This window comes from Anolis sagrei, chromosome 5 (genome assembly GCF_037176765.1).
Source record: "Anolis sagrei isolate rAnoSag1 chromosome 5, rAnoSag1.mat, whole genome shotgun sequence".
Classification (NCBI taxonomy): Eukaryota; Metazoa; Chordata; class Lepidosauria; order Squamata; family Dactyloidae; genus Anolis; species Anolis sagrei.
Window position 1 is genome coordinate 35,456,231 of NC_090025.1, and position 16,007 is coordinate 35,472,237.

General features: G+C 36.0%; 1 protein-coding gene across 3 annotated transcripts in view; it reads left to right on the forward strand.

Moving 5' to 3' along the window:
• USP53 (ubiquitin specific peptidase 53) overlaps positions 1 to 15,283 on the forward strand; it is a 41,958-nt gene extending 26,675 nt beyond the window's left edge. For 2 of the 3 annotated variants that reach the window (XM_060779013.2, XM_067468669.1), the window contains exons 11-16: positions 1,538 to 1,687; positions 3,141 to 3,287; positions 3,499 to 4,225; positions 5,174 to 5,250; positions 7,180 to 7,276; positions 9,688 to 15,283. In XM_060779013.2, coding sequence (XP_060634996.2) covers positions 1,538 to 1,687; positions 3,141 to 3,287; positions 3,499 to 4,225; positions 5,174 to 5,250; positions 7,180 to 7,276; positions 9,688 to 10,675 — 2,186 coding nt within the window. In that variant the 3' untranslated portion in view covers positions 10,676 to 15,283. The remainder of the gene's footprint in view (positions 1 to 1,537; positions 1,688 to 3,140; positions 3,288 to 3,498; positions 4,226 to 5,173; positions 5,251 to 7,179; positions 7,277 to 9,687) is intronic. The other variant, XM_067468670.1, reaches the window with a different exon arrangement.
• Positions 15,284 to 16,007: the final 724 nt, after the last annotated feature.

A 16,007-nucleotide genomic window follows, 5' to 3' on the forward strand; every position in this document is an offset into this window, starting at 1 on the left:
GTAATCCTATAGCCATTTTTCTTGTAGGTAAGCCAAATGGTACTCAGTAGGACTTACATTTGAGTAATCTCACATAGAATACCATTGCAAGTCTCCAAACACAATTCCCAAATAGAACCAGTTACTCTGCCAACTGGAAAAGACTTTTAAAACACAATCTATGTAAAGGAAGAAATAGTTTGATTTGTTCTTATACACGAATGTTTACACTGTGCCTAGCTATTATAATTATTTCATTGTTTCATTTTACTTTTGTAAAAATAAACAGTTGTCTAAGAAGTTATGAAACCTTAGCTGTATCTGGCAGTCACAAAGATTCCTTTTATGTGGGGAAGCAGGAAGTTATCTTAAATGAACCATTTTTTTATTATTAATTGTAGACACAAGTAGAGTAAATCTTCATAATGAAATTCCACTTACATTTTCACTCAATATAGTGTCTCTTATTTACTTAACCTTACGAATTCGAAATTCCACATTTGTCAATGACTTGTGTCCAGTAGCTTTTCTTTCCCTGTCCCCTCCCTCCCCCTTTGTCCCCATCCACTGGAAACAGGTGTATCTTCAATTGGAGTATTATTTGAATTGATCAGTTGTGAAGAGGGTGTGATTTAGTTCTTTATATTTTCTTTTTCCTTTTACTCTAGCTATTAGAATTCCCCACTTCGAGTCCCATTTCTTCTTACAACAGCCTGTTGTGTATTTCATTCTCCTTTCAAAATATAATCATGGAGTATACAATCTGCTAAATACTGAATCCATTTTATAAAATTCCCATTTTCCTGCTCTTTCCAGCCCAATGTTACTGTTTTTTGGACCGCTTCTATCATATGTTTTATGATATTTGCCCATTTGTTAGTTCTGCTCTTGCCCTCAGTTTTCTGAATTAAAAAAAATCTCTTTTATTCAGCTCTAAAAAAAGTTGAATGAAGCATGAAGGAGCAAGATAAAAAAGAGGAAAAGAAAAATTGCCCAGTGCTTAACCTATCATATCTTTCCAAACAAAGGCTTTGTTCATAAGCTACTGAGTATATTTTAAATATGAAGCACAGTATATCACCTAAAAAACAACACAGGCAGCATATAGTAACAGCATATCTGCATATAGACCCTAGTTGTAAGAATATAAGTGTGTAAACAAATTAATTTAGCTGTGAATTAATGTGGTTTAGTTGCCTAGATTGAACCAGTGCCTGAGAAACAATATGAACATACATCAATGAGAGACTTGTTTCTGGATTATTTAAATTGTATAAACTTGCAGTCTGTTCTATCAATGTGAAGGATTCCCAGCAGTCCTCCTGTTGAATGGAGATGGGGGGCAGGGGAGGCCTATCTCAAATTCTGGAGCAATTTGATTTATGTATTTTGCTTCCTTATCTTTTTGACTCTCCATTTAGCTTTACTATTGTGGCATGATTGTTAGATAATCACATCTTTTTTTAATGAATTAATTATTTTAGACTGATAAAAATTAATTTTGAATGTATACACTTTTTAAAAAGAAATACTTAAATTGTTGCATGTACCTTACTAGGATTTGAAAAGTCTACTTTTCCAAAATTAGACCATACAAAAGAGAATGGATTTGAAGAATCTGTTGTTCAGAAAAGCACTAAAAAAATTCAACCAGAACACTCATCTCTTAATCGGAATCATATTCAATATGGTGGTGTCAGAGGATCAGGTATATATATTAAAACTTCTTGCATTCATTTTCAACAGTGTCATTTACAAAGCTTGCTGTGCATAATTGCTTAATAACCTTTAAAATGTAGCTGTTAAACATAATAATGTAATTGTGTAATACATGCTTGAACTGTTACATAGAATGATTCTTATGTTATTTCAGTTAATTGCTAACTGACCAGTGCCCATAAAACATGAAGCAAAAACAGATTTGGTCACAACCTGTCTGGCTTTGGTGATCACCAACCAAAAACAGATTTTTACAAAAATCTATTTCCTAAGGGCAAAGTCCTGTATCCAATCTTGCCTGCAGTCAAGGATGAAAAACAACAACCTGGAGTATGATGCACATCATGAAAATACAAGGTAGTCCCCGAGTTACAAACATCTGACTTACAAATGACTCATAGTTAAGAACAGGGGTGAGACAACAGGAAGTGACAAAAATCTCCCTCTAGGAAGGAAAATTCACTCCTGGAACAGTTATCATGGGAAAAGGTGTTTCATGTGAAGCTATGTCACTAATCCTTGTTTTCACAACAAACCCAAGTTTTTCAAAATCAGTTATCACACGGACAGAAAGTGAGGTGAAATCTTCTGAACAGGGGCACAGATAGCAAACAAAAAAAACCCCACATGGGTGTTAACCCTTCCCTATCATATCCAAAGCTTACATATACATTTGACTGGAGTTACATTTAAAAATGTACCTGTTCAGACTTACATACAAATTCAACTTAAGAACAAATCTACAGAAGCTATCTTGTTTGTAACTTGGAGACTGCCTTCAGTAAGGAAATTTGGGGCATGATTTACTATTATGCTGTGATTTAGACTGCATCAGCAAGCTCTGAGGATTATTGCATTTTCGTACCAAAAGATCTTTCAGCATTTTGAACTATTTATATGATTGGAGGAATCAGTGGCTGCAGCTAAGGGAACAATTCCTACTTTTCTCTCACAACCCCAAGGTTAACAGAATTGTCAAACAGATCACCAATTGAGAAATTCTGCTGGTGAAGGAATTCTCATCCTATTTTCTACATGACTAAATTGCACCTTAAAAGAGTTGATTTTAATTTTGATCAAAATTAGTTCACACATCTCAAATTATACTAATGATTACAATATGCAGAAGAATAGAGTATTGATCAAAACCCAACACTTGAGACACTAGATGGCTACTTCTGTTAGCTTTTCTCATATTGTGTAGAATTATGAAGCTCCCAGGAATAGGGATTTTATCGGTAGAATATTTTTTTTTTCCTTCCATACACAGAGAACTATTTATAATCCTGTTGTTTTCCTATTCATCTGAAAGCATGTTGCTGTTCTTATGATTGGTTTGGTTGATATACTATATATGATCCTTAATGACAAGGTGGTTGGATTGAATTGCCTGTTTCCTTAATGATTGAATCCATAATACATGTTAATATCTATCATTTCAGGGAAATTAGGGCATAGTGAGCAGAGGGAAAAGGCAAAGGACATTTCCAGAGAATGTGCTCAGAAGGTTTCTGAGATGAAAAATATCTCATCTTCTTTAAGAAAAGATGTGGACAGAGGATCAAAGAGAGAATCAGGGAAACAGAAAGGTAACAAACTCTTGTTTGAGAAGGGAAAGCTTCCTACGACTAATCTCTCCCACACACTCTGATTAAAGAATCCCTTGTTTTTAAATGTTCTCTTTGAATGTTTGCTTTGAATTTCTAATGGTCTGACAAAAATAATAAATTACTTTTCAAACTCTGAAGCCTACTTAAAATGTTATTTCTCTCTTGTTTTTCTTTCCTTTTTGTTTTAAAGACCTATCTAGAGACGTCCAAACTCATTTTAAACCAGGATCACCTCCTTCTGGTAATGGATTTAGACCTCATTCCAACGAACGACTGTATAACAGTCAGGGCAGAGGACCATACAGGCACGAAAAGGTTCACAACCAGGTCAGACCTACTGCACAGGTGTTGGGATCCAGTAAAACAGATGGCTTTACTGATGGAGAGAAGATGAGTCGAATGAAGGCTGATAGCATCACCGGTTATGAAACAGATAGTAGCCAAGACTCTAAAGACAAAGGAAGTGTCAGCAGCAGCAAAAGTCGAAGTAGAGGGTGGAAGCCCATGCGAGAGACACTGAATGTCGATAGCATCTTTAGTGAATCTGAGAGAAAAGAGCATAGCTCAAAGACAAAATTAAATGCAAATAGCAAACCTAAGCATGAAAAAGAGACAAGTTCAAACAACTGGCCCAAAGAAAATGCAAGTCAAAAAGCCCTTATGACTATTTATGAAGATGAAACAAAGCAGGCAGGGAATCGAAATTCCTTTGATTCAGAAGGGAAAGAAAATGCAGAAAAAAGCAAAGGATTTACAGAGAGAAAAGTTCATATAGACAGTTGGCAGATACAACGGACTGAGTCTGGTTATGAAAGCAGTGATCATATCAGCAATGCATCTGCCAATTTGGATTCACCTATCATTGAAGGAACCAGCCCAGTTGATAACGCAGTTACTAAAGAAAACACTTCTTGCAGGTAACAAAAATAGTTTCATATTAAAAAATATGTTTTATAATAAAATATTGTCATAAATTAGAAAATTATGTCTTGAAATTTGGACTGAGGAAACAAGTATGCATACTACAATGAAATAAATTCAAGTGAGAAAAAAGGTCACACCCCAGTACACTCTTTCCTGTGACTAAACTCTTTGGGATTCTATTAGTCAAAATTTGTAAAAAAGAAAAAAAAAGAGTTCTAATAATGCGCCTGATAATGTTTGACATTTGTTTGCAGCATTTACCCTCCTTCTTAGCTTTTAAAAATCTCCCTGCCCCAAAGACTTACACACTTTAATTGGACTATTAGTACATCTGCCAAATGTGCGAGAATATTTAGATTAAAATCAGCGATGTTTGTGTGTGTGTTGGGGGAGGGGGGCGGGAAGAGTGACAGAGAGAGACAGAGAGAAGGAGGGAGAGAGGAGAGTTCATGCAAAGGTACCCTGACCTTGCAAGTCCCTTTGCTTGCCTTTTCTAATTTAATTTCTGCTTGGTCAGGTACACTATATTGGTGCCTCTGCATTGGCTGCCTGTTATCTGAAAGGTGGACAAATAACATAGTAAATTGGTAATAAACATATCTTGCAGAACTGAAAGAGAAATAAGGGGAAATTTAGTGAAGTTACTTTGCATAAGTCTTTTTGCAGAGTAGCTTTACTTTTAGAAGTTTCTCATATGATAAAGATAACCATGCAATAAGCCTTTTAGTGAAATGTTTGATACTAGAGTTTATTTATTTTTATTTATTATTTATTTATTATTTAAACTTATATGCCGCCACTCCCCTGGGGCTCAGAGCGGCTTACAAGAATAGCTAAAATCTAACAGTGAGATATGTCCTGCATTTGGTCAACAGTTTAGTGAGATATGTCCTGCATTTGGTCAACAGTTACATACTTTGACACATCCTTTTGTTTTGTAGTGACCAGAATCTTTCTGTCAGATATTCTGGGTGTGTCTTGCAGTCTACCTCCCAGCAAAACAAAAATTATTTGGATGGTAAGAATTCAACTCTGTTATTGAAATACGTTTAATTAATAAATGATACTGTATTTTTTCTGTAATTAAAAAAAATTAAAACGGTGCAAATTGCAATTCTTAAATGAGAATTAATCTTTTAAAAATGTAATTCCCTCAGCATTTATAGTTGCTGTATCAGTAACACAGCTCTGATTTACTTTTCATTTCCCTCTGATCCTTTTTACAGTGAAACTTGGCTCCCAAACATCTGCCATAAAGTCTTTTAAAATGACAGCCATTTTATAATCTGAATTGTTTTCTGAAAGTTGGTTCAGTAGTATTTTAGATGAGACATCTGCTTCTCTGTCCACTTAGAACTTTAAAGTGCTCATCTGGTGTAACAATTCTCCAAGTGAGTTCTGAAATTAAGCAAAGCCAGAATTCTTTTTGTTGCTGTTAATGCTTCATTGATAATAATGAAACCTGTGCTCTTTAGGCCTGACTTCTGCCATATTTAGTTTGACTAGATCCTAGAGCCAAATTCCTATTGGACTGTCATTGGTCTTAACCATGCATGGATCTTTATGTCAGCAGAAGGGAAAAATAACACTTCTATTTTTACATTAGCTGGAATTCTGAAGGCACAAAACCTTCTGGTGTCAGTGAGCAGCTTGATTGAACACTTGCCATGTTATAGCATTCTCCTATTATGAGCATCTACTGCCCCCTCCTGTTTAGTGTATGCCACTGCATGACAGTGAATTACACCCGTTAGGTTTGTGTGGAGAATTTGACTAATTGTGTATGATGCTGGCAAAAATAGTAGAATTTCCTTATTTATTTATTTATTTATTTATTTACTACTTTAATCTGCCATTCTTATCCTGAAGGGGACACAGAGCGGCTTACAAATTATATTTGTTTCTGATTTGTACGCTATTTTCTTTGGACTTCATTCTGGTCTTGATGTTATACAATAAAGACACAAGGAGTCATTCAATAAGGTGTTGCTGTGGCCAGGCAGCCAGGCTATTGAAGTACTCTCACTGCGAGGCTGTAGCACCTTGCTCAGGAATTGTAAGGCAGCAGGGCTGAAGAGGTGTTGCTATGGCCTCACGCAGGTGTTGCTATAGCTGGCAGCAGGCAGCTAGGCCATTGAAGTACTCTCACCGTGAGACTGTGGGGCCATAGAAGCACCCTGCCCAGGAGTTGTATTTTTTAAGTATAGTTATGTCCCATGTCTCCCAAATCATGTCCTAACTACAGATTAATTTACACATCATTATTCAGTATCAGAATATGAATAGCAAGAAATAGTCAACAGATAGAAATAGTGTGCATTTCCCTAAACATATGTTCAATTTGCCTCTGGAAAGCATCCAGTGAGCTCCGTATCCTGGAGCAAATAATGTCCCATTTCAGAAATCTATATTAAGTTAATGGTTTCCAGTCAAGATCCCAAGTGGGCTAGATCAACCGAAAGCATGAGTTTAAATCTCATTTGCTATCAGACAGATTTAAAAGGGCTGAAATTTGGCTAATGTCCCTGTGTCTAAAAAGACTCCTTGATGTATTGATATTTAAGCATATCATTTCAAGGGCATTTTAAAAAATGTGAAGAGCTTCAAGATTTTAGCTGACCACATTTATTATATGTTCCTCCTTTGGTGGGTGGGGGACAGGGTGTCCTTTACCACTATAAATAAATCAGTTCTAAATGAGACTTTAAAAAAATAGTGGAATATGTTAAAGGGTGTAGGATGGTGTCGTTGTTTGAGTATTGAGGTACAACTCTGAAAACTAGGAGTTGAGTCCCCACTCAGCTGTGGAAATCCTTTGGGCAAATCATGCTCTTCCTTCTAAACAAATTCTGCTAAAAACCTTCATGATTGGGTTGCTTTAATCTGGAATTAATTAAAGGCACAAAACAACATCATGTTGACGTTAAATGTAAACACTGTTTTGTAGGTTTGAAGAAAGATCAAGCCAATACCCACATTAACTACAGACCTCATAATGCATCTTCAGTGTCTCATCTACAGATGCACAGTCCACCATTGAAAAGGTAACTTTTTTAAAATTGCTTTAATATGGTCTAAAGCAGTCTTGGATAACCTTTGAGGAGAGGACAGTTGGTGAATCCCTTAAGAACAACAGTGCTGATTGTGAGAGGAGATCCTGCTTAATCAACCTTTTTGCTGGACAGTTATAGGTGGAAAAGAACATACACTCTTCCCTTCTCTCTCAACATACAGACATACATTTCCTTAACAGAAGTACTAGTAGGCACACACAGACACTAGGCCTATCCTAACAAGCAGCTCTAGTTTACTTGTGAAAGATTACATGCAGATAATGACTTTCGGTGCACTCCATCCTCTCAGTCATATGCTAGCTTTTTCTAGATTTCCAAAGATGCTTCAGGGAATGGAAGAACATGCTTCTGTTGAATGACCCAACAATAGAACATACCAGATAGACACATAAATAAATTCTGAGTTTAAATGTTCCCCCTGAGAATAGATGCTCAGAGGCTGGAAGACACTCCAACCTTTTCTTTAGAAGATAACAATGGAACATGCAAAGTAGAATATCTATCTGACATTCATGCTGTGGTCGTTTATGGTTAGGGAACAAAGGACTCTCAATATAAATTACACTCATATTGGGACCCCTGGCAATGCAGTGGGTTAAACTCTTGTGTCGACAAGACTGAAAACTGACAGGTCAGAGGTTTGAATCCAGGGAGAGTATGGATGAGCTCCCTCTGTCAGCCCCAGCCCCCCCATGCGGGGACATGAGAGAAGCCTCCCACAAGGATGGTAAAACATGAAAACATCCGGCCATCCCATGGGCAGCATCCTTGCAATCGGCCAATACTCTCACATCAGAAGCAATTTGCAGTTTCTCAAGGCTTCTGACACACACACGCACACACAAAAACCATATTAAAAAATTCAGCTGTTTTCTGGGCCAATTTACATAGACTTAGCTGTCCGAACCCTCTGTTACCTGAGGAGGAGAATTTTGAGGTATGCATAGCAGGGAGGCAGGAGAGGCCTCCAAAGGTTTCAGGTTGCCAAAATTTAGTTTAAAGCAATTCATACAAGAATCCAAATTTTATTTCCTTGTAATTAATATTTTGAAAACAAATCCTTTCAAGACAAAGGTAATATATATATGTTTAAAAGCTCTATACTCAGTATCCTTGCTGCCAAGTTTTGGATACTTAAGTTACTTGCTTCTATTCATTAAGTCTAACAACTACATAGTTTCTAAAGAAGATATTTATGTGGGTTAAAACTCATCTTTAAATATTGACCATGAAAGCTTTTTTATTATTTCAAAATTTCAAAACAATCCTGCATTTCCAGCCATACTTATTGGAAGCATTCAAATTACATAACTATAACAATTGCTGCATGGTCTACTTTGGAAAAACATTTGGAAATGACAGTTTATTTGGCAGCCAAGGTTATTACCTGTCATTCTTACACACTATTCTAGTGCTTAATGATCTGTGCAGGTTTCCTGTTTGTTTCCACTTGTGGTTTCAAAGTGCTGCTCTTGACCTAAAACTTTCTAAATAGCACCTTCTTTTCTTTCAACCTGTCCATGTACTAAGATAATCAAAGAGACCTTTTGAGCAGCCATCAAACATTAATTGGATGGTGAGCAGGAAAAAAAAGTGAAGTTGTCAGTGTTTTGGGGGACAATTAAAATCAATATAATTAAGAAGGACTTCTGGGAGAAAGGAAGATGCAGATGAATATTTTATTTTTGTGGTTGGTGTGGTCCAGTAACTTCACATGATGCATATCTAGATTTTTTAGCTACTCCGCTTTTATAAAGACATGGTATAAATGAAATTAATGATGGTTGTGAATAAACAGAGGTAATGTTTAAATGTTAGTTAGCTGTTTTACTCGGGGTAAATGAGTTCATATAGAGTAAAGATTACTAAATTAGCCAAGTGCCTATACATCTGGGGCACTCATTGTATGGCATATACCTTTCTTGCAAGGAACCTTGAGGGTGTTGGTGTTACTCCTAGTGGTTACAAGGAGTGATGTAGATTTTGCCTTCATTGGTAATGTCCTAATAAATAAAAACATGGAAAACCTCTTTCTCACCCTGGAGGGACAGGGGACGGGGACTGAAGGCAGTTTACAACATACTAACGGCAAAAATTCAATGCCAGCACTACACTGGCATTCTACTGGGATAGTATGTTTCAACATGTATCCCTCAATCCTGAATAGTAGATTCTCCTGACTTGTGTCCTGTGCCAATACTGGAAATAGGTGAACTTGTTTAACTGGCTTATGGTACCTCTTCAAAGCTTGTCTAGAATAAGGGAAATAGCATGAAATGTCTTATTTATATTTTTCATAGTTTGAATGGTCATTTTAAACCACCAATTCTTTAACCTTCTTTAACCTTTAATTCTTTGACCTTTCATATTTTATGTTCTAGGACTGGCATACCTGATTGCAATAAGAAGTTTTTTCCTTTAACACTACAGAGCACTTTAAAAGACCACAGTGAGAAAGGAACAAAAAACAGTGTATTGAATGAGCAAAATAATGGACGATGGCCTAAGGACCATGTACTTGATGAAACAACCATGCCAGTGCACAGTACTGAGAGTTCAGCAAGTCCTTACAATGGGGAGAACCCAACCGTGGCGGAAAGGATTCTGAACAAGGAATCTCTCTCCCCCCAGTTACAGTTGTCCCAGACACGGACAATGAGATCCAAGCCGGCTCTTGCATTTTTTTTGCAACAGAATATATCCAAACCTTCCTATAGTGAATCAGCTCCATCAGTTGAGCATAAAATCCCTTTGTATGGAAGCAAGACTGATGATACATCAGAAGCAATTTACCAAAATCTTCCTCCTCCTTTGCCACCAAAGAAATATGCTCTGACTAGTTTGCATGGATTAGAACAAGACTCCACTGTAGACCCAAAAGTAACCGAAGTATCATGCACAAATCCTTCAAATATTGAAAGGCATCTTGCAAGTGTTCCTTCAAAAGCTACACCTGAAGCAAATTCATTTGCAGAAGAAGAAAGAGCTAAATCATCATTTCATGGCAACGAGTCCTCAAAGACAGATTTTCCAACAAGTTTATCAGGAAATGATTTGTGGGCTCTTTCTAGTCATCCTACAAACAAGGGGGCTTGTCTTATGGGAACTCGTGCTAGCTCATTGGATGCAAACGCAAATGACATTGTGTCTCTTACGACTTACTTTTCAGTTGATAATTGTATGACTGATACATATAGGTTAAAATACCACCAGAGACCTAAACTGTATTTTGTAGACAGTAGTGTGTTAAGCAAAGAGACACCTGCCATGCATCTGAACCCTTCATACCACAGTACATGTGAATCAGATTATCCCACTCCTGAGCAAAGACATAAACCTAGCATTGGAAATATGTATTGCAATAGGTAAAAATAGTCATAAATGAACCCCGATACATGGCACATGATGGAATGTTTAGATTTCTATATCTTACTTCATTTAGAAGTTATAGCTCTTGAACTGTTGTTTGCACATGCATGTGTGATCAAGAAAGATGCAAAGTATTTTGATCCTGTGCTAATACATACATCATTTTTCTACTTAAACAAGATTTGACCCATTATAAGCTAAAGTAGAATTCAACCAGATTTGATACAAGAAATCCTATTTATACATGTATTTGAGAAATAGGAATAGTCTGCTTATTTTGCAACTAATTTATGCTGCTCCTTCATGACATGACTTGTTTAAATTGTTTTAAAAATTAGGCAGATTGATATGAAATCATAATCTTTAGTTTCGATTTCACCATTGATTAGTTACTAAACTGTATTTTAGGGCACATTCTTTAGATTACATTTTACGAATCATGTATTTTTAAATCTTCAATTGCCATTTTGTTCTCACAGTAGGAGATGTTTAAGCATAGATCTTGAACAATCTAGGTTTGAAGCAGTGGAAGGAAATCCATCATGTTAATTCTGTTGGTTTGGCTAAATGAATCCTAGTTGGAATGTAATGGTGAATTACTAGATTTTTAAATGAGCAAACGTTTGGCCAAAGGATACATGTATAAACAAAATAGTATAGTTCTCATAGGGGCTTACACTACCTCAGATTTCACTTGGGAGCTTTAGCCCTCACATGAAAATGGTTCCTTGTGTAAAGCTCTTACATGGTGTATTCCTGCTCAATGTTGAAAGTTTTTACATGAAGTGTGGTTTTTCTATGGAGGCATTTTCAAACACTCACCTTAAAAACGGAACAGTTATACTCCCATGCGAACTGTACTACCTCACCATGTAATGTATCATTCTACCATTTGTATATATGAAAAAATATACTAATTCAGGGAAAGGTGGAGATGTTTGGGTTGCATTCTGCATTTCTCCATCCAAGTCTTTTCAAGGCTTTTGTAGCTATGTGATATCACTGTGTAGCTAGCTGGTCATTTCCAGGGTACCAAATTTTAAAAAATAAAACTACTCCCATTGTGTCACACATTATCTACACCAGCAGTGAGAATCATGTCCCCCCCCCCCCCCAATGTGTGGGTGATGGTGGAAGAATTATATGTCTGAGGGTTTACAAATGGTACAAGTGTCCTCTGAAACACAACATCTTCCCCAATTCTTTATCATACAAATCCATTTTTTAAAAATCTGAAATGATATCTGATCACTTCTAATTTTGCCAGCAGCAAGAATCATCCCCCCCCCCCCAAGTGTGGGTGGTGGTGGAAGAATTGTATGTCTGGGGGTTTTCAAATGGTACAAGTGTCCTCTGAAAGACAACATCTTCCCCAATTCTTTATCATACAAATCCATTTAAAAAAATCTGAAATGAGTATCTGATCATTTCTAATTTTGCTAGAAGATGCTAATGTGACCCATAGTGGGTCTGGTCTAGGACATCAGAATTAAGTACCCTAGTTTGCACCTTAGTTTTAAGAGTTAGTCTTCACCAGAGAAAGGCTAGTTCTTGCTAATGTGTTGTGAAAGTAAAAAAAAATATTCCTTAAGATAACTTAAAGCACCGGTCCTGCCTAAGAATCCCTTGCAAGAACATGAGAAGTGCATTTAATGGGAGTGTTGAATTGACTTTCCCTTTCATTCAGGTACCCCTTAATTAAAAGTTACAGTAGTAGCAATGCTACTGGTTTGCCTTGTTAAAGTTGTAAGATGGAAGTTTTTCTTGCTCTTGTAAACTCAGATTTAGAAGTTTTACTTTAGTCTAACCAGAAGTCTTTTAAATATTGGTGTGATATATTGAAAGGTCAAGACCTATGCACAGAATGATAGATATAATCAGAAAAATATTGTGAAATTTTTTTGTATTGGTTAAAACCCGTAATGTATCTGAAATTCTTGAGTCAATATTTCTATTGTCCTAGATATCTTTAAATCAGGACTGTATAGTAGTTTTTGGTTATTCAAAATGATGCCTTAATGAGTGACTTAGATCGTATTTTAATATATAAAGTGGCAACTGGTGGTTTAAATAGCAATAACAGATGTTCCATACAGCATACCTTAAATACTTCAAATTGTGTGTAGCAGTTGTATGTAGTAGGGTTGTTTGGGGCTATCCTTATGCTGCAAGGAAGAATTTCATATCATGAATTGTATATATTTTTATGAGAATGGCCAAAAGAAACAATATATGATTATCTGTGTGAATGGAAAATGCCATTGGTGTTCTTAATGTCTCAATTCAAATTATGAGCAGGGATACACAGAAAATACTCCTTAGACATTCCTGTTATGGGAGCAGGTGGCAGGCCTAAAATAATGAGTTTTAGGTTTACATGAAATTCTCATTTAGTTACTGTAGGATGAAAATAAACTGTATGGTACAATACTTTCTGAAAATTTAGGAAGTATTTAAATACCTTAAAAGCATCAGATGTCATCTGAGCTTGGAAGCTATGCAGGGTCAGCTCTGGCTAGTACGTACTTAGATGAGAGGCCACCAACCAATACCAAGTGCTGTAGGCTATATTTCAGAGAAAGTCATTGGCAAAAGGAGCTCTTGGGTATTCCCTGGTTAAGAAAACCCCACGAAATGTATAGAATTGTCACAAATGGACAAATTACTAAAAAAAAAAAAAAAAAACCCCAAATCATAGTCCTGAGAAAAGGGAGAAATGCTTTTTTGTTTAAAGTCATGTAATTAAGATTCTCCTTCAATGCTTGTATTGGAGTTGTATTAAGCTCTGCTTTTTGGCCAGTTGAGGTAGTTACATGTGTTGCTCCAGGATACTATCTGGTATGCTGTATGTCTCTGTGTTACAGAAGGAGTACCTTGAATTGGTTTGCTCCCTTGACTGCATTGTGAAATGCCATTCAATTGAGTGTAAGAGTTTTCTGATCAAATTATATCTATATATCGTTGGAATTTTGTGACATCTGAAGTTTTTATACATACTCACACAAACCAAGGATGGGGAGGGGGTAAGCATACCTAAGTTTGTTTTTCAGACCTCCCCCCTTTTTTTCTAAACAATGATTGTATCTTTAGGAACCTAGCTACTAGGGTAGTAAATTGGTCTCTATGCACCTAAAATTGTTCAGAGACTAAAATTGCCTTCCATCAGAGTTCAAGGATTACCCCCCACCACCACCCCCCCCCCCCCAAAAAGAGAGAGGGTTTGGCTTTCCGTTATCCTGTATAAGAGAGCACAGCTGCCCACCCAAAATTGTATTTTGACAGTGTATTAACTATAAATGTAATCTAAAACGTGTTACTTAGCATTTTCCATCACACCAAATGACTTGCATCAGTTGCTTTAGATCTTGTTTCCTTTTTGCTTTTCCTAAAAAGTAAGACTTCTGTAGAAAGTATTTTCTCTAAAACATGACTACAAGCGAAACCAAACTTTTGCCTTGAATATAGGCCAGAATGTTCATCTAAAAGCAGCTGCGTGAAGTTATTGGTTCTACTCATTTTTGAAATGGAATTTTAAAAATCTCATTTCATTCTTTTTACACACGAAATGTGTTACTAGTTTAAAGCCTTCATGTGTAGAAATGGAATTGTAACATACTGGAATCTGTAAATATACTATTGAAAAGCTCTTACTAGAAATTGTGTTTTTGAATCTGCAGTATTGACATAAACACTAACAAATGTGAATGATCTGGTGTAAGAGCATTACTACATTTTAAAAATGTGCATAGCAAATGTTAAATGTCTGTATAAATGAGAAAGACCTAACTGTACATTTATTTTTAAAAGTGCTAATAAGCACAATTAGTAAACTGATTATGCTTATTAGAAAGATGTTGAATAGTATATATTCTTCTTGTAAATCGATACCTTTGTTTTTGTCTTTTGACAACCTTTTGTACAGACTTGTGGCTATCAGATAATGCTTATTTCATTATAACTTATGGTCAGTTTTTATAACAGGCCGTGCACTCTAGATATTTGCTAGCAAAAGTTGATTTTTTTTTATTTTTCCAGGGTGCCTATTTTTATAATTGTTCCCTTCAGATTATAGATTTGTATGGATTTTGTAATGCTAAATGCATTTAACATGTCTTGTAAACAATATTTTCATTGTCTTTAGAAAATTTTGACCCAAAGGTGCATTTTCTGCTTGTTCCAACTTGTCGGATACAACTAAGTTAACCTATACAGTGCTTAGCTTACATGTGCATATTTCCAAATAAGGTCTGTTTCACTGCTGCTAGGTTTGGTTTTTTCAAGCAAGCATGAGCAGCGTAATTGGTGTGTGTTAATTTTATATCCAACAGTAAAGCTACTCCTTAGTTTAGGAGCATGAGCCTTTGCCATCGAATAACACGGTGACCAAACTATCTAGTATGAAACAAGATTCCTTACTGACATGTTTGGCCCTGTGTCGTTTTCTATTGCATCTATAAATTACGCAGGTGGTCATTATCTAATGGAATTTATTTATGTTCGTCTAAAGAGCTTATTAAATGAATTGTACATTCTTTCCTATGGAACCTTTTGTGTAGACATGTTCGATTCAGAATTAAATACTAGTTTGTTCAACAGAACTTGCTCCTAGTTACATTTGTACAGTAATCTTATTTTTCCTGGTCTCTTCGGATACTTTGGCTTACAAGTGACATGGGGAATGATGCTGGGTTTTGCAGTCAAAAATCAGATATTCTGGTTGATATACAATAATAGTTTTGAACACTTAGAAGACAAATTAAACTCCAATTAAATGAGAACGAATTCACATACAGCATCTAGTCTTTTAGATAAAATTCTCCAGATACAGTTCAATTAATCATATCACTACAGGAATCAATACTACTGTTTCACATTAACCCACATTAAAATGTGTGATTTTGTAGCTCAGAATAGACTGGGAAGCCCGTGGCTTTCTTTGCTGTTAAGACTATGGCTCTCTGGATCCCTAAAGGGTAGTGGTAGCTGAAGATGATTACTATTTGAGCATACTGACAAATTTTCAGTACTGAATTTCAGTTCATTAAATTGGTAGCAGTACTAAATACTGCCCCATACTGTGCATACAACTATATAATATGTAAACATAAGGCAACTTTTCACAGTAGAAATGTCATTCCCTGTATTTGAATGCAGGATTTTCTTACTGGGCAGATGTCTGTTAATTCAGTATGTCTGTTTATTGTAATGCTTATGGGACAAGAATGTAAAGGGTCATCTCACATAAACAGCTATACAATTCCGATTCTTCAGTACTGTGCCTTGTAAAACAAACTTCATATCAAAGAATCCCACATTATCTAAGATGGAATAC